The sequence below is a fragment of the Arachis ipaensis genome, chromosome B8, assembly GCF_059453495.1.
Source record: "Arachis ipaensis isolate K30076 ecotype BB chromosome B8, ASM5945349v1, whole genome shotgun sequence".
Classification (NCBI taxonomy): Eukaryota; Viridiplantae; Streptophyta; class Magnoliopsida; order Fabales; family Fabaceae; genus Arachis; species Arachis ipaensis.
Genome location: NC_142443.1, coordinates 2,292,993 through 2,314,537, shown reverse-complemented (window position 1 = coordinate 2,314,537; position 21,545 = coordinate 2,292,993). Strand labels below are relative to the sequence as shown.

At 32.8% G+C, this 21,545-nt stretch overlaps 3 protein-coding genes across 7 annotated transcripts; 2 read left to right on the top strand and 1 right to left on the bottom strand.

The window, feature by feature from the left end:
* Positions 1-449: 449 nt before the first annotated feature.
* Positions 450-2,073, top strand: LOC107613420 (Peroxidase superfamily protein). Its single transcript, XM_016315399.3, has 4 exons — positions 450-706; positions 786-968; positions 1,068-1,227; positions 1,318-2,073. The coding sequence occupies exons 1-4, from the start codon at positions 470-472 to the stop codon at positions 1,749-1,751; spliced, it is 1,014 nt and encodes a 337-aa protein (XP_016170885.1). The 5' UTR covers positions 450-469; the 3' UTR covers positions 1,752-2,073.
* A 701-nt stretch (positions 2,074-2,774) lies between these two features.
* On the bottom strand, positions 2,775-7,389 carry LOC107613421 (Ypt/Rab-GAP domain of gyp1p superfamily protein). Its single transcript, XM_088497172.1, has 10 exons — positions 6,691-7,389; positions 6,261-6,359; positions 6,027-6,130; positions 5,089-5,876; positions 4,839-4,961; positions 4,640-4,728; positions 4,354-4,554; positions 3,643-4,080; positions 3,360-3,443; positions 2,775-3,004 (listed from the first exon to the last, which is right to left on the bottom strand). The coding sequence occupies exons 1-10, from the start codon at positions 6,862-6,864 to the stop codon at positions 2,963-2,965; spliced, it is 2,142 nt and encodes a 713-aa protein (XP_088353298.1). The 5' UTR covers positions 6,865-7,389; the 3' UTR covers positions 2,775-2,962.
* A 7,136-nt stretch (positions 7,390-14,525) lies between these two features.
* On the top strand, positions 14,526-20,767 carry LOC107613413 (protein NLP8). 5 transcript variants are annotated; one of them, XM_021108523.2, is made up of 7 exons: positions 14,526-15,092; positions 15,211-15,275; positions 15,977-17,019; positions 17,653-17,697; positions 17,889-18,635; positions 19,150-19,270; positions 19,645-20,767. In XM_021108523.2, exons 3-7 carry the CDS (start codon positions 16,075-16,077, stop codon positions 20,397-20,399), a joined length of 2,613 nt encoding a protein of 870 aa, XP_020964182.1. In that variant the 5' UTR covers positions 14,526-15,092; positions 15,211-15,275; positions 15,977-16,074; the 3' UTR covers positions 20,400-20,767. The 5 variants fall into 5 exon arrangements, with proteins under 5 accessions (XP_020964182.1, XP_016170874.1, XP_016170878.1 ...); XM_016315388.3 differs by having other exon boundaries at positions 15,211-15,314; XM_016315392.3 differs by lacking the exon at positions 15,211-15,275 and having other exon boundaries at positions 14,661-15,092.
* The last annotated feature ends 778 nt before the right edge of the window (positions 20,768-21,545 follow it).

Genomic DNA, 21,545 nt, shown 5'->3' with positions numbered 1-21,545 from the left:
CAGAAATTATTGGATCACAAAAAAAGGTTTAGCGTTTCTCGTAGTTAGGGAGGGAATTGAAATTTGAAAAAGGGAACCCAAAATCCCAAGTAGAGATCACATGAGAGCACGTTGCTTAATACAAACTATAATCATGGCTTGTGAATGAAGCATAATAACTCACAAATGCACCTTGGTGCATGTGAACAGCTCCATGCCTCACTCCTCAGCCACACGCTGCCCGTAATCCTTGGAATAATATTCTACACCTTCAAACTTGAGTTGATAGATTAGAGAGCACAAGGTGAACTAATAAATAATCCAATTGGAATCTCGTTTTATTATTCTAAACTCTCTTCTCTCTTCCATTCTTTGGAAGTTGTCGGTTATGCCAACAGGACAATGTGTGTATACTATATAAGGTAAACGTTGTTGGAAGTACTAGACACACAACAAGCTATTAAGGTTACTCTTAGTTGCATAACCCAAAATGAGGAGAATGAAGTGCATGGCTTTGCCCTTAGTAGCACTTGCATTGTTGAGTTTGTTTCTCATAGCAGATGCAGCTGGTGCACCTCCAAAGCCCAGGTTGCAGTGGCATCACTACAGGAACTCGTGTCGTTATGCCGAGGTGTACGTCCGCCACCAAGTCGAGGAGTTTTGGAAGAACGATAAAAGCATTACTCCGAAGCTTGCTCGCTTGGTTTATTCGGATTGTTTCGTCCATGTATGTCCTATTTCCTTCTCTCTCTATTCAAATCATCTTTGTTGTTCTAAACTTATCAAGTCACATTGTTGTTGACTAGGGTTGTGATGCGTCGATATTGCTTGACGAAGGAGCCAATCCGGAGAAGAAGGCGCTACAGAACCAGGGTCTTGGAGGTTTCATATTGATTGACAAGATCAAAACAGTGCTGGAATCGCGATGCCCCGGAGTTGTCTCTTGTGCTGATATACTCCAACTTGCTGCTAGGGATGCTCTGAAACTGGTAACTCTTTTCAACACCCACTTTGTATATTGGAATGGATGAAAAACTAACACAATAGGGGGGCATAAAAGTAATCAACTTGAGGGTTGATGTGAACAGGCAGGTGCACCAGGTTATCCAGTTTTCACAGGAAGAAGGGATGGCATGAAATCAGATGCTGCATCAGTAGACCTACCATCACCATCCATCACATGGCAACAAGCTCTATCATACTTCGAATCAAAGGGCTTGGATGTACTAGACATGACCACACTCCTAGGTAAGACAAGCTCACAATACACAACAAAAATAACATCCTGATAATTGTGTTCTTATTATGAATGTGTGTGTTGTTTTGTTATCAACACAGGTGCACACTCAATGGGAAAAACACATTGTAGATATGTTGTTGATAGGCTGTACAACTACAATGGTAGTGGAAAGCCAGACCCAAGCATGAATGCTACTCTTCTTAACACCTTGAGAAATCTATGTCCACCTAGAAAGAAGGGAGAACATGACCCATCGGTGTATCTAGACCCAGAATCTGGACCCCATTACAGCTTCTCAGAATCATACTACAAGAGGATCTTAAGGCATGAAGCTGTCCTGGAAATTGATCAACAATTACTGTATGGTAATGACACTGTACAGATCACTGAGGAATTTGCTGCTGGAATTGAAGATTTTCGGAGAGCTTTTGCCGAATCAATGTACAAGATGGGGAACATCGATGTTTTAACAGGAAACGAAGGAGAGATACGCCAAAATTGTCGATATACAAACAAGGCCAAAAGCAAATGAGTGCAAAGTGATATATTCTGCTGTTGATCAAGGCATGCCCAGTTCTGAATTTAAACATAATTGTTGTGTTCTCAAGGTAAAGAATAAAACATGAATAAGTAAATGAATTCCAACAGTTCAAGAGAAGTCACTTGAGAAAAAAACAGCTCTCTGTAGCATGTATGAATAATTTCTTCTGCCAATATAACCATTCCAGTTGTTATCATTAACAAGAATGATCTCATCCTTACAAAACCCCTCCCCCCTTTCCTCTCTCTCTCTCTTTACATCTATGGTATGCTTGTGTGCTTTTTCTAAACTTGTTACACCCCCTATATCTATGGCAATAACAGAAACATGTATGATTTTTTTTTTTTTTTCAAATTTAAGAGCTCAACCAAAAGGTTAAAGAAAGAAAATTTGTTCGCATAACATATGCAAGTATTCAACACTGCAAATTGATCAGACCCGGGTGCAACCAGAGTGATGAAAAATCCCCTCCTTCAATCTTCACACTGGCTACATGAAGAGGAAAGAGAAAGAATATAACATAAGCAATGGAAAGAAATATTTAATATGATATTCCTAACAGGAAAACAATCATATTCCTCACATAACATACTTCTCACTAAAGAAAAAGGGGGGTTATTCAGGGATTTTTTTTAAATTAAAGAAAAAATGAGGTGGGAGGATATGTTGTTTCGAATCTATTTAATATTTGTAAACAAAATCTCTAATAAATTGCAAAGCTCGCAGATTCTGCCCTCCAAAAACATTAAATTGGTTTCAAAATCTCATCAGCACTACTGATGAAGTTAGTGAATCGTCCAATTTGGATATTCTCTGGTGCTCTTGGTGACTGGATATTGTTTAACTCAGCAACTTAATGTGCGTAATTCTGAGAAAAATCAGTGTTTTTCTGATACGATAGAAAACTGTACAAATTCCTTATTGGAGTAGATAAACTAATTTCCTAGAATCCCTTATGCAAACAAAATATAAGGCAGAACAAAGTGAAATTACCTTGTAAAAAAGAGTAGATTATAAAGGTACAACAGCTGGATCAGCCTCCAAAAGCAAAAGCACTTTACACTAAAACGTTTCCCATCCAAAGTGGATAAGTAATGCCTAACAAAAACATTATACTCCGATTTGAAAAAGCAGAGTCATTAAAATGATGCTCTGCGATTCAGTGCTTTCGCTGCAAGGATGTATTTTGAAATGATATTACCCTAGTCCTCTTTCTCTGGAACATACTTCCTTTTCCTGATAACCTGCCAAAGGATGAGACTTTAATATCAGCATCAAGGAATGATAAACTCATAAGAGTTGTGTATTTGGTGAAAGCATCACTCAAAACCCACTGCACAGAACTATAACAGAAGAAAGATGATTTGAATTTAAATTTCCCCTTGCATATGAAACATCATAAGGAAACAAGAATTAGATCTTTTAAGCATGTTATACATCTGCTTCATTAGAATGAAATAAAGATGAAAAACACATTGCTGCCGTACTAAAACAAATTGTTTGATAAATAAAAATACTTTTAAAAAAAAAAAAAAAAGCATATCAAACATTCACCAAACCAAAAAATAATGAAAAGTTTGCAAATATTAGGACTCTCACCTTGTTTAAATATTTCTTTCGGAGCTTAATTGCTGTGGTTATGCATCTTTTTACATTGATCTTCAACATGTTGTCATTGAATATCTGTAAATGGAACATAAAATTAGAAAGACAACATAATTCACACGAAGCAAACAGAATAAGGTAACCAAACATAGACATTATTAACATAGAAAGCAAAAATAATGCAACAGCATTTTAGTTATTCCACTAAAATACTAATATGATGTTCATAACAGCAAAACAATTGGGAAAAAAAAAAAAAAAACATCAGTGGACCTGCCTTTATCATATCATCAAAGGAGTGGGTTTCTCGAATGATCTTCTGGCGGTTTAAAACAAGAATTGCTGCAACGCAGAATATGGACAACTCATCATTTCCTCTCCTTTTTGAGGAAATAGTGCCCATTTGAACTCCATGACGACTTGGCCAAATAGACCTCGCCAAACCACAAAAGGCATAAGATGATAGTGACTTTAATTTGACATCAGATACAGAGTGATCAGTATTCACATGATTGGACTGCAGGCTGGCATTTTTGCTATGATTTTGATTGTGCTTAGATTGAGAACCACTCTTCACGCTACCATCACCAGGATCTGCACTTTCTTCTCTCGTATCGTGAATTGAGTCTCTGGGTAGATGTACATCCAATGCTTTCAGACATTTCTCTTTTAAATCATATGACAAGGATTCCTCAAAGTCAGCTGCCCACATCATCTGTCATTATGCCAGAGCACTGAGACTATGTTTTGACAAACTATACCAATAATGTATCAAAAGGATTTATTATAGCAAATAATCTAAAACTAGGATCATATTTCACTTATTTCCAACATCACAAACCGTATCTCCCCACGCAGAGGTGGACAAAGAAGAAAAGTGTTACTCAAAGATTAAACTTTAAGGCTTACATTTTAATTGATTTGTAAGAACTTGAAAACAAATAATGGGATTCTCAGGTGGAGAGAACTGGAAGCATAAAGCACCAACCTCCCACATTGAAAGAGACTCGGTAAAGGACAACTCCCTCCGGAAAAGAACTAGCAACATACGGAACGCAAAATGAAGGCTTTCAGCACCAATTTTTGCCAGGTGCGCAAACATTTCCTTGTCTGTCATTTCAAGGATATGCCATATTGCACGTAACTGCTTCATCACCCTAGTTGGCCCTTCCATTTGAAAATTTTCTCTCTGGATTTATGTGAAAGGAAGCAAGTTAGCCACTGAAAATAAAACGATGGTAACTTTGTTGAATCTAAGCTAAATTTGATAATACCATTCTCCTTAAAAGCATCTCAAAACACCAAAATGCATCTGCATTATCCTCAAAGATAACGACAAAAGGCGACAGCAAATCACTCATACCTGAAATCCAGTGTCAGTGAAAAGAATGTAAGTTTTGGTTTCCAAGGTCAGTGTAACTTAGAGAAAATAGATTCATAATCATGAAAAAATTCCCAGGAAAAAAACACAACCTTGACAATACCCTGTTGCAGGATCAACCCAGGCATAAACAGCAAGAATATCAGACATCCTAGCTAAATTTCTCCTGTCCTCATAAAATTCAAGGTGGCTATCTGTCCTCACAACATCAACAACTGGAAAGGAACAATCTCATTAACTAGAAAGAAGAGCAGTTTTAACATATGATGTCATCAAGAAGAAAACCAATGTCATCTCAAACTAAAGGGAAGACAGGGGAGCCACAACATAAAAGATAGATACCTATCCTGTGCAAGGTCCAAAGCCACTCTGATACCTTGTCTTCATTGGCAGACCATCCCTGAGCAATTGAGGTGTTTATAATTGCTGGCTGTGGTACATCTGATATTTTTAGTTGATTAATCATCCCCGATTCATAAACTGGATTGGAGGACAGAAATTCTGGTTCATCATCTTCAAGTGAAGCAATCTCAATTTCAGAGTCCACAGCGTGCAAGGTAGAAAGTGGTTGTTGACCATTTGATTCAATAACTAAGTCTTCATTGTTGCTTATTTGAAAACTATGCATTCTGCCACCTTCAAAACTTAATTTATGTTGTGCAGAAAATTTGTCTCCATGCTCAATGCCTGACCATTCATCTTTACCACTCTTTTCAAACAGATTAGTGACAGGTAACGGAGGAAAATCAAAACAACTGTCAATCTCATAATGTGATGCATCCGATTCTCTTCCAAAATTTGGGGAACTGCAGTTCTGTTGAACAGAAGAATTATATGTTGCAGTATCTGTGCTTGTTCTCAAACCAACTAGTTCAACACAATTATTGGAGCTCTCCCGTTGGCTTGCATTTGCTGCCTCTGTACAAGTAATGCTCCCATCACTATGTTTTCCTACTTCAATATTATTATTGTTAGAAGTCAATCTTCCTATTTTAGCTTGTGGTTGCCGATCATCTCTAGAAGAAGTCCTCATATCCATAACTTTGGATCCGACAACATATGCCAAAGAACCAGTTCCAACACTTGAATGCATCGCTTGGCATTGTTTAATCAAGTCCCTATAATGTTCCCTGTAAGGAAAGACCATCAGAAATGTCCATAGTAATAATATTAATAATTATATATTCAAAAACTCAGAAAGATGCAACACTGAATGAAACAAGATCAATTTAACATCCAGCAACTGATGAAGAAAATGAGGAGAGTGGATGGACCCTAACCTCCTAGCTGCTCTCAAACTTCTCCGATACTCGGTAGTGCTGCTCAGTGCATAACAACCAAGTAAAAACTCCCAGACTTCAGGTCGTATCGATGGATCTACACCCTAATGTAAATAAGGGATTAAGCAAATGAAACACATTACAAAGATCAGTATATGATTATGATGTCGAAATACAAGAAAAAGAAGAAAAAGAGGGCAAGGGGAGCGAGCCATGAATAGGTAACAGACATACCCCAAGCACAATCAGCTTTAATGCCTTCTGGAATCCAAACAGTTTCCCTTCACTATCAAACATACCTTGCCATTTGTCTGGCTTAAGAACTCTGTGTGCCTGCTTCATATCAAACAATAGACCTTATAACAAGAACAAGACTTCCTTTTTTCTAAAGTAAACAACATTATCCCCTGAATGCTGAGCAGTTCAAATGAGAAACCAAGAGGAATCTCCACTAATACATGTTTAGTTTACATAATAATAATGCTGAAAGTAGCTAATAGTGCGATCATATAGAGAGATAATCTAAAGTGGTTCTAAAATCTCAATATGCATTTCACTGAATCCACAACACAATAGTTCACAGTTGAATTGAAAAACATGCAGGATTCTTCAACAATTATAACAATGGAAATCAACATAAACAGCATAAATTGAAAGAACAAACCTTTACAGGGGAGTGAGATAGGCATGGATCCCCAATGTCCCGAACGATGGAACTCACTTTCCTCAAATTCACACTGCCAGCTCTTCCGCCGCAACTCCATTGCCTCTCTTCTCCACACATCACACTCTTCTCCCTCTCTTCCCTCTTACCCTCCTCCCCAAGCTCCACCACCATCACCGCGCTCAACTACTAACTAAGATAAAAATAAAATAAAAATTTAAAAAGACAAAAACTTCATGCACGTTTCGTTTTTTTTTTTTTTTTTTTTTGTCTTCTTCCTTTTTTATGATGTCAAGACAAATGGTGAAAGCGAACGCAGAATAATTCGTGCTTTGCACAGAGAGAACGCGAGATATAGTTGCCGATTTCTCGGTTCTCGACAATTAGATGAAACAGGGAGGGGAAAAAATGGCGAAAACACGAGAAATTCAAAAATTGAGGAACTTGTTTCAAAAATTGCAAATTAGAAATTAGAATCGAAATGGGAAGAGAAGGATGCGTTGCGATCTATGCTATTGAGAGAGAGAGTGAAGGAGAGAGAGAAATAAATGAAAAAAGGAGGGAAAGGGTTTTTCGGGTTGAGGTAGCGGTGGAGCTCCACGGTGGCTCCGTCGCCATTATTCGCTCTCAAAATAACAATGAGAAAGACCGTTTCTTAATTTCTTATTATTTTTTCTTTTTATTTTTAATTATCTTGATAATGAAAATTTGCTTTGATTGAATGTTACTGCAACGAAAGCGAAATAAGAGTTTCTTCTAGAAGGTCAATATTATTATTAACCATTTTGCCATGCTTGATTAATTTTACTAATTCATATTTTATTGTTAACGTGATTCTGCTTAGATACATATATAGTCCGTAATCAAGGCCACAAATCTTTTCCAAAAGATATCATAATCATAATCATTAAAAATATCTTGTTGCCAAGTGAAGATAATAATAAAAAATTATTTAATATAGCAAGTATTTATGTTTTCGTCAACTAAATCTAATCCGTTGTTTTCGCCTTTGCATCAACAATGTACACAATTTAATGATAATAATAAGAATTTAATTTTGATATATTAATTGTATAAAAGATTGTATATTATTATTTAATTATATTTATATATTTAAATAATTTTTAATTAATAGATTTAAAAATTAGTTACATGATAATACACCATTAATTATCTCTTGTTTATAAAACTTAGCATGAAATTTAATTTGTAATAATAATATATAGAGAAAGTATAATGAATCAATTGTTAGTTTGATTATACTATGTATATATTAATATTAGTTATTAAAATTAGTTATTAGTATAAAAATATATATTGAAATATAAATATATATTAAAAATAAATTAAATCATACATATATTTATACACAAATATATTAGTAGTTAATTTTACTATTTTAGTATACGAAAAATATTTTTGTTTTTTTGTTAAATTACAAAAAAAAAATTATAACTTAAAGTTTAAAATTTAAAATAAATAAAATAATTTTAAAAGAATTGACTAATCTTGACTAAAAAATTAGTTTTCTACTACTAGTCTAATATAATTCCTCATGCTCATAAATTTCGCATCAAATAATTGTAGAAAATCAACATTATAACCATCCATTTTCGTTAATATTATAACAAATTATTAAACAAATTCAATATAAAATTTACTGAAAATAAACTTTTGTTAAGTTTAAATTTTAAATTATTTTTATTTTTTTAAATTTTTTATTTTTTTAAATATTAATTATACAATATTTGCTCCGAAGAAATTCTCCATGGCATGCATACACCATATACAAAGTCAAGATTTAGTCAATGTCTATGCAGCCAATAATCCAATAATAATTAATAAGAATTAATTTAGATTCGTCGAATTGTTAGTGCACTCATTTGTTTAAATAAATGTCGGGATTTAAATTTTATTTTATGTATGTAATAATTTATTGGTCAACGACATACTATTAAATAAAGCACAAATCTGTGACGAATTAATCATTGACCTGTCACTCTGTCAGACTAAAAGATATTGTGGGCAACAACTATAAAAAATAATCATAAACGGGCACGCTACACATCTATATAACCATATAATCAAGTTGGCCCAAATTCAAATAGAGTCACACGCATTAATGACGAGTGAAAACACGCGCTTGAAAATCTTTCGTTACTTCGCGCTCATTATGAAAAAACGTTACTTCTTTCTCAACACGAAACTGCTCTTTCTCTTCGAATCTCTCTCAAATTTCAGTCATGTTTTCTGCGAAAACTACTACTGGAGAAGAATCGCGAGAAGATTTGGCAAGGAACAACCAGAAACGAACGAAAACAACAATAGAGATTCGCCTTCCTCCTCCTCCTCATTCTCCTCCTTCTTTTTCACGTTCCTTCTTCTTTACTTGTTTTCTCCTTATCTTCATTCTTTTGTTGTTATTGCTGCTGTATTTTTTTTTTTTTTTTTGTCTTTTCCTCTTTCTCTCCCTGGTGAAGAAGCAGTAGAAGGTGAGAAGGAAGAGTTTTAAATTGTGCAGAATAGAAATGAACCGAAATGGCCAACTTCACTGAACCGAACATCATTAATGTGCTGAAAAAAATGTTACAAATATTTAATCATAAAAAAATATATTTCTACATGCACAAGGACTCAATTGAACACACTAACAATCAAGTAAATCAAAATGAGCAACTCCACTGAACCGAGTAATATTCATGTGCTGGATAAAACGTTATAAATATTCAATCATCAAGAATAGCATTTTTCCATGTAAAATAAGTCAACTAAACACATAACAATTAGGTGAATCGAAATGACCAACACCAGTGAACCGAACACCAATAATGTGCTGGATAAAACGTGATAAACATTCAATAAGTAAGAAAAATATTTCTGCATGCATAAGGACTCAACTGAATACATTAACAATCAAGTGAATCAAAATGAGCAACTCCACTTAACCGAACAAAATATTGGTGTTGTAAGAAGGATCTGCATGCGCGAAAAAGAAGAACCTACGTGCGCGAATTTGAAAGAAGAAGGAGGAGGAGGAAGAGGGGGAGAAATACTATTCTTGTTGATTGAAAGTTGATCATCATTTATTCAGTATATGAACATTGTTCGGTTTGGTGACCTCTGTGATTTTGATTCACCATTTAAGATTATTGTGATAGCATGCAACAATCATTTCATATCTGTCTCAACGTAATAACCTCATTCAACTTATTTGAAGTTGAATTATTCATTGTTTCCATTCATAAGTATAGATCGAAGAAGAAGAAGAAGAAGAAGAACGACGGAGCTTATTACGTTGAACTCAATGCAGATCAATAACGAAGAATGTGAGCGGAGAAGAAAAACGCGAACAGAGAAGAACGACGAATTTGATTAGATTGAAGAAAAAGAAGAAGAACGCGAACAGAGAAGAAGAAGAATAATGAAAACGCAAGAAGAGAACAAGGTTTACGTTATAAGAAGTGCGTGTATAACAAACGCGTAAGGAGGTTGGGGAGGCGCGTCTGATTGAAGTTACTTGGATAGGTTGGATGACAAAATTACATGGATGTAGAGCTTTTTTGAATAATAAATAATATGATTCAGAAAAAAATACAAGAAACCAATTAGTGGTCCAGGCGTATAGCAACTTGCAGTTAACTAGTGAAAAAAGTTTAATTATAAAAAAACCACAAAATTAACCTAATTTCACTCGCATTTTATTTACAGTAAAAAAAACAATCTCACAAATTCTTATCCCTCTCTTGTCTCTTCCACCACAGTTGCACGCTTTATCCCTCTCCCAGAGTCGTCACACGCCGAACCCCTCTCTCAGAGCCGCCGCCGCACGTCGCGCCCCTTCTCAAAGAGGAAAGCGATGTCACACCATATCCAAAGATACCAAGATTTTCTTGATTTTAGATGATTTCTTTTACTAGTTTTAGAATTTTTTTCTTCTAAATTTTGGATTTTTTTTTATGTTTTGAATGTTTTTTTTTAATATTTTGTTGGAGACCTCATTTTGTTAGGTATTGAAATTAGAAAAAGATTTTAGATATCTTGTTGTTTTTGTTAGGTTTTGAATATTTTTTCGTTACGTTTTAGATATTTTTTATTTAAAAATTTTAAAATAATTTTACAATAATTTTAGATGTTTGTTATTATTTATTTTTTTTATTTTGAATAATTTTTTCATTAGGTTTTGAATTTTTTTATAATTTAAATTAGAAATATTTTTTGAATATCTTATTTTTTGTTAGATTTTGAATATTTTTTTGTCACGTTTTGGATGCTTTATTTTATTAAATTTTTTTAAAATAATTTTATAATAATTTTAAATATTTATTATTATTTGATTTTAGATATTTTTAAGATTTTAAATATTTTTTATTTAATTTTAAATGTTTGTTGTGATAATTTAAATTCACGTTATTTTTAAAACAAAATTTAAAAGATAAATTGTTAATCACCTGCCAATGAGTTATAGTTCAAATGACATAATCTGTTTATACTCAATTAAGAGGTTACAAATTCGAGTCTCCTATCTTTGATAAAAAAAAAAATTGTTAATCACCTAACCAGACTGTATGATTAAAGTTAAACAGCGCAACTATTTTCATTTCGGCTCGTTGGTTGTGTCATACAAGTTTAGTTAAAACTTAAAAGTTGTATGACACTATCGTTTCGTTAGCATAATGGAAGTGAATTTTTATTTTATTTTTTTATAAAGATTCGATTACTAATTTTATTTGCAGTGTAATTTGAATTGGATATTTTTTTTTAAATTCTGATCCAATCTTATTTCAAGTGGTCTGGTTAGAGTGTTAGAGTGGATTTATAATTTTGTAAATTAAAAAAAATTAAATATATATATAATAAGTTTTAACATTAAATTTCAAATAACTAATGACATAATAAATCTCAATAATATCTTATCTTAAAAAACCAAAATAATATAAAAATAAAAATAAAATTATAGATTAGTTAAAATAAATAAATAAATTATATTTTGAATATAAAATATTTATTAAATAATAATAATACATGAATAATATAAAAATATATAACAAATTGAACATATTATAAACATGATTGTAATTATAATAATAAAAGAATAATAATATTATAACATATTGTTTGGTTTAAATTAGATTGGATCGATTATAAAAAATAAATATGAAATTCGATCTGATCCAACTTTAAATTAGTGCGATTTTAATATATTTTCAATTTGAATTAAATTAAATGAACGGTTTAATTTTTTTCAATTTAGATTTGAACACCCTAATCCATACATATATAATCCCTTTTTCACTCATAATTACGTAAAGTGTCATAAGTCTTACCCAATTATGATGGTGATTTTCTTTTAACACATAGTAAAATAAAAGCTAGGAAGTGCAAGGAATTCTGTTAAAGAAATTCCATAGGATACTACTCCGTTCAATATTTATTATGTGTACTTTTTACTCCAATTGTTTTCCGCAAATCGTGGTCGAAGATCGAACAGTTTCAAAGACACCACCATTTGCATCATCAATTCAGATTGACCACAACATCATCCCTTTTAATTTCTGCATAGAATTTATAGTAGTGTCCTTCAACCTTTACGTGAGAACCAACCTTGTGCCATTTAGAACCTTTGACTCGCTAGCTAGCTGTGTCACAGTCTGTCTGCATATAAGTCTTCATTTATTTAGATTGCGTTTGTTTTGAGGTATTGAGACAGAAATTGCAAAATTTAGATTCAGTATCATTTTTGTTGGTACTTGGTATAGAAACTGTTACTAAAATTTTTGTCTCTGTCCTTAAAATTTCAGTATTTCAGTACTTTCAAAAAGTGAGAACAGAGGTAACTAAAATTTTTAGAGATAGAGACTGAAACTTTAATAACATTTTATACCTAAAATACCTTCATTTTAATTAATTAAGTCCAATTTTACTCTTTGTATAAATTAAATTAGAATTTCATTCTTGTTTTAATTTCTGTCTCCCACTTTACACGAAACAGAATACTAATACTGAGATTTATTTTAATTTCTGTCTCTTAGTCTCTGTCTCAGTCTCAATCTTTCTGTCTCTGTCTCTCCACCAAACGCTATATATAGACACAAAAATATAAAATTGTGTTTAATAAATGAGACATGAAAATATTGTACCAAAAATATTGAATTAATATATTTTGTCTTCATCTGACAAAAAATATAAAGACATTAACAAAAGATACAAATTTTTTTTATTTTTTTAATATTTTATAATTATATTTTTTCTCGAATTTTTTAAATAAAAATAATTATTTTTATTTATTACTAAACAAAATACAGTGTCTTTTATTTCTTATTTTGAGTTTCGTGTATTGTTCTTAAAACCAAACACAGGAAGTGTATTTGTGATCCCTTGTCCTATCATTTTTTTATATATTTATATATGTACATTGTACAAGACTACAAGTAAGGTTAGGTAAATAATTATTTCGAAGACCCTGTTTATTTGTTTGTTGAACTAGAAAATGTACTCTGTTTTGTACAGTTGTTTTGACCAATCTGTGTTTTATTTTCTTGCTTCCTGTTGCCACTGTCACACATAGGGTTCCATAATTAACAGCTGCTCGTATATATGAATATGACTCTATCTTGTCACTATTTCGGAGCCTTCATACTTCACTTTGCTAAGTTTAAATTGATTACAGATATTTGGCCTTTCTTTTAACCAAATTATATAAATCACTACAGGATAATAATCATCACTATTTATTCATAAATCATGTTATTCTGCCAAAAATTGTTAAAAATATTCAATTATATTATATATACATGAATTAAAATCCAATTACCAAATCAACCACTTATATATACATATGCTGAAATATAAAATATATATTAAAAATAAATTAATTAAAATATATATTTATATAAAATATATAGTGACTTATTCAGTACTAATTTTTTTGTGGTTATAGCATTTTTGAAAAATATTATAGTGCCATTTTAGTATTTAACGCATAAATCATAAGATGAATGAATAAATATTTTTGGGTCTTAATGCTTTGTTTGCTGAGTTAATCTTTTTGGGTCTGGATTATTGGGCCCATAAGCCTTTTAGTAGGGCCCACAAGTAAAGTTCTTCAAAATTATGGGCCTGATAGTATATCCCCATGGGCTTATATATTAGGCCGTGTGATCCATTTAGCTCTTAATGAAGTCAAACCATCAAGTCATAACGATCACCTCTTATTGTCAACGTTGTTTAGGGTGGTTGGCATAGAAATTAGGCTGCGTTTGTTTACAGAGATAGGATACTAATATAGAAGTACAAAATCATGTTTTATAAATAAGATATAGACAAAAATATTATGTTCGGACACTAAATTAATATATTTTATATCTATATTAAAAAAAATACAAAAACACTAACAAAAAATATAATTTATTTTTTATTTTTTTATTATTTATGTTAATTTTTTATAATTAAAATTTTTATTATAATATTTTTTTAAAATTTTTTAAATAAAAAATAAAAATAAATTAAATTTTTATAATTTATTTTAATTTATTATTAAATAAAATATAAAAACACGAAATTTATATCTCTATCATCGATATCTTGTTCTTAGTATCTTTATTATCTAGTGTTGTGTTTTCCAAAACAAATCCAACCTTAAAAAAACGGAGAAATCCCAAAAATTACAATACAAAACGGAATCTAATTTTTTAGATTCCAAGTCCAACTTGCCTTTGGTTCAAAGGTTCTCTTTCTCTACGTGTTCACGTCTCAATCAATATTTCTTTTGCGTCACCCATTACAAATTTAAATTATTACTATATATACATATATCTTCTTTAAACATAAGATTCACCAACAACTTATTTATACCCGAGAATAGATATTTTTTTATTTAATTGATGAAAATTGAGTTTTCTACTGATTCTTTCTGATCATTTATGGAACATGTCACATGTATCGTTATAGAATTGGAAAATTCTAGGAGAGTATGGGCACCATGGTACTTTCATTCCCAAAGCCTTTTAATATTTATAAATGAAAATGGCAAATGCCTAATGAAAGTTATTTCATTTCATAATGATATGGGTGGCTTAGGAAAGAACACCGTACGTAGTTGAAAACACCGTCGTGCTATTTATAGTAAAAGAAAAACTTGTGTGATAGTTTCCATCGTAAGAGAACTTTTAACTGTTTAGTCTTTCCTTTTATAGAAGCAACCGAAACACTTACCAGTTATTACCTACCTTTTTTATTCACCCTGCCAACTGTTTGATAAAAGTTCAACTTCACTTGAGAGCTAAACCATGTCCTCTGCTGACTTTTATGGACAAAAACATGACGTCATTTTCGAGGATTTTGAGGTCGGCGATTTCTTGGCCATACTATTTCATTGACTATTCCAATCAAAGCCACTTCTCTTGGTATGTAATTGGACCCCCTCAATTACAATTTATGGTTTCTCTGATTTTGTTGTTTCTTTTTTATTTTTTATTCATTTTATATGCGTATTTGTTTTTGTGAACTGTTCCCTGCAATTAGGATTTGGGTCATTAATGTCAAGCTTCCCAATTCCACCTCTGTGCCATTCAGTTACGACTTACGTGGTTAAGTTTACTTCTGAGCTCAAATCCCCATCCTTTCAGGTTCTTGGGAACCCTTATTCCCTTATTTTCTGTGATTATGTTTCAGCTTTTTTTGGAATTGGCTTATGGTTTAAGTAAAATGTTTGAAGTATCTTTTCTTCTTTTAGTTTATATGTTTATTGAATCTCTCTTTGGGGATATTTTATGCACAGCCTTGATGCTTAATTTGGAAACATGCAGGTTTTAGGCTGTTGTTATCCTGGTACTCTCTAGTCGCTAGATTCAGAAGAGAGGACTTTGATGATATATTATTATTTTTTTTATTATTTATTTTTATGTTGAAGGTGGTTTAGAATGAGCTAGAAAGATGACTAATATTTAATGTACAGAGGACTTCAGACCAGCTATAAAGGGCAGTGTAATTATCAAATTTTATATCTTCATACAAGCATTCTAATTTGCTTCCAGGAAAAACTTTGATTGAAGTTTCTTCTTGAGAGGGTCAAGTTTAACATCACCAGAATTTTTTGTAGGCATTCGTTTTCGCCTGATTGCTTGGGTCTGGGGAGTTGAGATTACTTTGATTTCCCCCCTTTTTTCGTGCTTAACTTTGATTTCTATCATGCCCTTATGATAATTACTTATTCAAGAAAATTTATTTCTTGGATTATGCTTAAGCGTCAATTGTTTGCTGATGCTGAATTGTGTATGCTAACTTTCAGGTTTCAAGAGTGCTGTTGAATAGGGGAGCAATGTTTTTTGTGCAAATTTGGGACTCTTAACGTTGGCCAAATTTCAATTTTGATATCCAACTGTCAGTATGGAACCATACCCTTATTCTCCCAAGAGAAGTGGTGCCTCGTATTGGGGATCTTGTAGAGTTCAGTTGGAGGGATCAACATCGTTAGATGGTGATATGAGCAATTCAATTTCAGATGATATGGCTTGTAGCTTCTCCGGGCTCATGAATATTGATCCTTATGCCGGCTTGTACAATAGCCCATCGATAACTGATCAGGTTTTCAGTAATGGCCTTCCATCATCATATCCATCGACCCCTGGGTTCAATCTAGAGGAAAACAATAGTAGCCAATTCTTCATGACAGAAATGAATGGATATTTCAACACTAAACAAGGCTCCCCTGGTTATGGGGAGAAAATTGCGTTTCAACAAATGGACCCCTTACTTGGTTTTTTTGATGGTACAGATGACACACATAGTTTAAGTTCTATGCAAAAAATTAATGGCTCTTCTCAACACCTTGATGCCATTGGCAGTTATATCATGTCCAAGCCAGCTAGTTTGTCACTTGATGAGAGAATGTTGAAAGCCTTGTCCGTCTTTAAGGAATCAGCTGGTGGTGGAATATTGGCACAGGTTTGGGTTCCTATAAAGGATGGTGATCAATTCTTCTTGACCACAAGTGAACAGCCTTATTTACTAGACCAAATTCTTGCCGGATATCGTGAAGTGTCAAGAACATACACATTTTCTACTGAAGGAAAACCGGGTTCTCTCCCAGGACTTCCTGGTCGTGTGTTTATGTCCAAAACTCCTGAGTGGACTTCCAACATTGGTTATTACAATAAGAATGAGTACTTGAGGATGGATGATGCGATTAATCATGAGGTTCGTGGATCAATTGGTTTACCCATATCTGATCTGCACTCTGAACTGCCATGTTGTGCTGTACTGGAACTTGTCACTACAAATGAAAAGCCTGATTTTGAGAAGGAAATGGATATTGTTTGTCATGCACTACAGGTAGGTTTTTCCTTTGCTATTTACTGCTCAACTTCAGTTCTTCACTTTGCCTGCCTTGCTACTTATGTTGAGTCTGACAAAGGTTTTATTCATGTCTGAATTTTGAGCTGTTATGTTTGAGAGTTTGTTTGGCTGTCAAGTGTTACACTATTTAAGACTTATTGTTTTCACAATTCACCAATAGGGACCTGATGTTATCATACAGAACTTTCAATATTCTATGTTGTTCTCAAAGTGCAAAGGAACTCTATGGAGGCAGAGGAATGTCAATGGATGATGTTTTTTGACACGTGTTTCCCGTGATCACATTTTAGGAATCATCCAAAAATTTGAAAAATACATATTTTATCTCTTTATAGTCTATAATTTTCCCTTAGAAGCACTTTATTTTCACTAGGGCAGATACTCTAGTCATTTCAAAGCGCATCTTGTGTTCATTTGACTTTGGCCAAGATCTTAAAAAGAACATGATGTATATCACTTGATTCAGTTATGAAGGCACCCTTCAATTGCTTAGGGAAAGCAAATCTCTCTCTCTCTCTCTCTCTCTCTCTAAAAAATTGTGTTATAAATTTTTACATTATATTACAATTGAAGTAAGTAATGATAAATGCATTATCATGACTTCTGCAGAATGTAGATCTAATGGCTAATATGCCTCCTCGACTTCTTCCTCAGGTATTTACTTGAATTTTTTCATTAGTTTTTTTTCTATAATATGCAAATGAAACATAGGAGCATGAATACCTAAACTAACATGAAAATGCATTTTTTTTTTGTTTTTTTTTTTGTGTGTGTGTGGGGGGGGGGGGGGGATGTCTTTTTATCTTGTTTCATAATTTCTTACAATATTATTTATTTTTCTTCAGTGTCTTTCAAACAGCAAACGTGCTGCTTTAACGGCCATAGTTGATGTCTTACGTTCCGTTTGTCATGCGCATAGATTGCCAATGGCACTGACATGGATTCCTTGTTGTGTCGCTGAGGACGCAGAAGGTAAAGATACAAAGATACACATTAAAGAGGGTCATTCGAGTCCTCGTGAAAAGAACATACTATGCGTTGAAGAATCAGCATGCTATGTAACTGATAAAGCAATGGAAGGATTTGTTCATGCTTGCATTGAACACCATCTTCAGGAAGGGAAAGGTATAGCTGGGAGAGCTCATCAATCAAATCATCCTTTCTTTTGTCCTGATGTGAAGGCCTATAATATTAGTGAATATCCACTTGTTCATCATGCGCGCAAGTACAATCTGAATGCTGCAGTTGCAATTAGGCTGAGGAGTACTTATACTAATGATGATGATTACATACTGGAATTCTTTTTGCCTGTAAACATGAAAGGGAGCTCAGAACAGCAACTTCTCTTAGACAACCTCTCAGGTACCATGCAGAAAGTTTGTAGGAATTTAAGAACAGTTTCAGATGAGGAATTATCAAGAATGAAAAGCTCACAAGTAGGATTTAAAAACAAAAATGTCCCTAGAATTTTTCCTATGTCCAGGAGAAACTCCCAAATACCATTAACAAACAGTAACCATGATTCAGTCCGTAAGATGTCCATCAAGGCATCTAACCAAGGAAACAATGGAATTGAGTCTTCTCATAACCAGGTATGTAAATTATGTCATTTGATCCTAACGCATTTTCACTAGCTTGATATTTGTTATAGCAATTCCTTTGTAACCAGTAAGTCTCTGAAAAACTTCAGTCCAAAAATGATTGACTACCTGAGGCATGTGATCAGCATTTTCAAAGTTCGTAAGATTATCTATATATTCCAACTAATACATTTTCGTAGTCAAGCTTTTCATATTATTAACCATTATGAAAAGAAGAACTTTCTTACCTCTAATCTGTTTTTCAAGACCAACGAATGCAACGCTTTGATGGTTATTTATTTATTCCTGCTGAAATTATGATCTAGTATGTCCACACCTTCATAGTAGGCAATTAAAAATTCATTATTATAATGATGGTGAAATTTCGAGCAAGCATTTGTTAGAATTGAATCAAGTGATCTTTAATCATGGTACAGAACATTGGAGCAAAAATCCTTGATGTATAATTTATGGAACAGCTTTGTAAGTTATTGTCCTTTAACAAATGTTGGAATTTGTCTTGCAGGAAAGAAATCGATCAAGAAGGATGGTTGAGACAAAGAGACCAGCTGAGAAGAAAGTTAGTTTGAGTGTTCTTCAGCAACACTTTTCCGGTACTCTGAAGGATGCTGCTAGGAGCATTGGTGGTTAGATTCCAACATTATTTGTGCTAATTTCTGTATATTTGTTGAACTGTATACGTTTAGGTTGTCAAAGCCATTGTGAATTTCATGCTTGTTGATTTGCTACCAGTACTCACTATTACCAGAGAAATAATGATGAAATTAATTCAATCGAATTTTCTATAATAAAATTGTTTGATTAGTGCTGATTACTCAATGACCAAATTGAAGTGATGTACAGTTCATTAACAAGCTTGTTAATGACAATTTAATTTTTTACCATTTTTACGGCTGGTCTATCTCAAACAAATAATGCATTTCTTTGTCCAAGAAGAAAATGCTTTCTGAAATGTAATTCTAGTTTGTTCTTAACCAAAAAACGTTTCTTCCTTGAGCAGTTTGCCCGACAACTCTGAAAAGGATATGCAGGAAACAAGGGATTTCGAGATGGCCATCCCGCAAGATCAAGAAAGTGAACCGATCGTTAAAGAAAATACAGACCGTGCTCGACACTGTCGAAGGACTGGAAGGAGGGTTGAAGTTTGATCCCTGTATAGGGGCACTTGTATCAAGAGAAGGAGAATCAATCATCCAAGAAATTGATGCACACGATACTCTTTTGCACCCTGAGAATGTTACTGCAAAAGAAAAATGGATTCTGAACAAGGGTGGTTCAAGAGAAGACAAATCAAAACATTCAAGTATCTTGGTTAATAGGGATGATGATGGAGCTGTTGAACATAACCACCCTTCTTCTTCAGGCTTTACAAACTCATCTAATGATTCTGGTTCAAACCAGAGGCAGAACTTGAAAGGCAAATCAACCTTTGCCGATAAAACTGGGTTGAAACTTCAAGCCAAAGCTACCTATGGCGAAGACACGGTTCGTTTCAAGTTTGATCCATCCTGGGGTTGTTTGAAGCTATATGAAGAAGTTGCAACAAGGTTCAAATTACAAAATGGGTCGTTTCAACTCAAATATCTAGATGATGAACAAGAGTTGGTGAGGTTGTTAGATGACTCAGATTTGCAGGAGTGTATTGAAATATTGGATGAAGCTGGGAAAAGTTGTGTCAGGTTTGTTGTTCGCGACATACCATGCAATTTAAGCAGCTCCAGCTGCAGTAGTTGCTACCTAGGATGTGACTCATAGCATAACATACGAGGTTGTGTTGGATATGGATACTTCAATACAAGTATGCAACAATTTATTCAAGTTCTTCGTTTTCAGAGTCTTGTTGATCTCAGATGGAAGCTCAAGCACTGCAATGACACGTTAAAGTTATAGGTTAGAAGCAACATAGAAATTCATTCACATTAGTCTCTAATTAGGACATAGGCAAATAGCTTTGAAGTTCAGTATATCAGTTAATAGTTATAGATTATAGATTATAGATTATTTGCCATGAGATAATAATGTGTAATTACGACAAGAAAATAACGATTGTCGTGTGTGTTTGATGGTTGAATTTCCATTTTGTTAATCCTTCTCTAACCAGTAAACGATAGTGAAGGTAAAAAGCGTAGAGAATGTATTTTGGTGAAGTTTCGTGGAAAAAAGTGTTTGGCGGAGTCAGCGGTCAACACCGTGAAGAAATTAACACGGTCTAAAATCTATTCTATCACGTGTTTAGCATGTTTGTTTCAGAAATTTACACCAGAAATATTGCCTTTGAAGTAAAAAATATATTTTAGTAATTTAAAATTCCACTCTATTTTTATTGAAAGAGGACATCGTTTTATTAGGAGGAAAAAACAGTGAGAACGATGAATTTTTTTCTCAAATCTCAACTAAAATATTATTTTATTGGTTACATTATAATATTTTATCATTAAGTAACATAATTCTATATATTTGAGAATTAATCAATTAAAAGTATAAATTATTAAATTTATATTTTCTAGAATAAAAAATTAATAAAATGATAAGATAAAAAATTGATCATTATTATAATCTAACTATCATAAAATATATATTTTATTATCTTAATTTAATAATGATTAACTTTTATTTTATTGTTTTACTGAATCTTTTATTTTAAAAGATCTCGATCCTAAATTATTATCATATTGTTGTTAAGATAAGAGTTGCTTAATCTTTTTAGATTATATTTAATCTTTTACAGTCAATTTCATTATCTGTATTTTATTTTTTCGTGATAAAAGACAATACGATTTCTTCCCAATAAAAAAAATAAATTTAAAGAGAGAGTAATTTTTTTTGATTTGTTACGGTATCCCTCGATTCGACAAGTCAAGGACTAATTCATCGCAGATCCGAGCTCCATTTAAGGAAGAG

Coding starts and splice junctions, on each gene's coding strand:
- LOC107613413 (XM_021108523.2), top strand. CDS start 16,075: ATGGAACCATACCCTTATTCTCCCAAGAGAAGTGGTGCCTCGTATTGG. Junction 17,020..17,652: donor TTGTTTGTCATGCACTACAG/GTAGGTTTTTCC, acceptor TGACTTCTGCAG/AATGTAGATCTAATGGCTAA. Junction 17,698..17,888: donor CTCCTCGACTTCTTCCTCAG/GTATTTACTTGA, acceptor ATTTTTCTTCAG/TGTCTTTCAAACAGCAAACG.
- LOC107613420 (XM_016315399.3), top strand. CDS start 470: ATGAGGAGAATGAAGTGCATGGCTTTGCCCTTAGTAGCACTTGCATTG. Junction 707..785: donor ATTCGGATTGTTTCGTCCAT/GTATGTCCTATT, acceptor GTTGTTGACTAG/GGTTGTGATGCGTCGATATT. Junction 1,228..1,317: donor AGACATGACCACACTCCTAG/GTAAGACAAGCT, acceptor TTATCAACACAG/GTGCACACTCAATGGGAAAA.
- LOC107613421 (XM_088497172.1), bottom strand. CDS start 6,864: ATGGTGGTGGAGCTTGGGGAGGAGGGTAAGAGGGAAGAGAGGGAGAAG. Junction 4,962..5,088: donor TTGGACCTTGCACAGGATAG/GTATCTATCTTT, acceptor GTTCCTTTCCAG/TTGTTGATGTTGTGAGGACA. Junction 4,729..4,838: donor TGCAACAGGGTATTGTCAAG/GTTGTGTTTTTT, acceptor ACTGGATTTCAG/GTATGAGTGATTTGCTGTCG.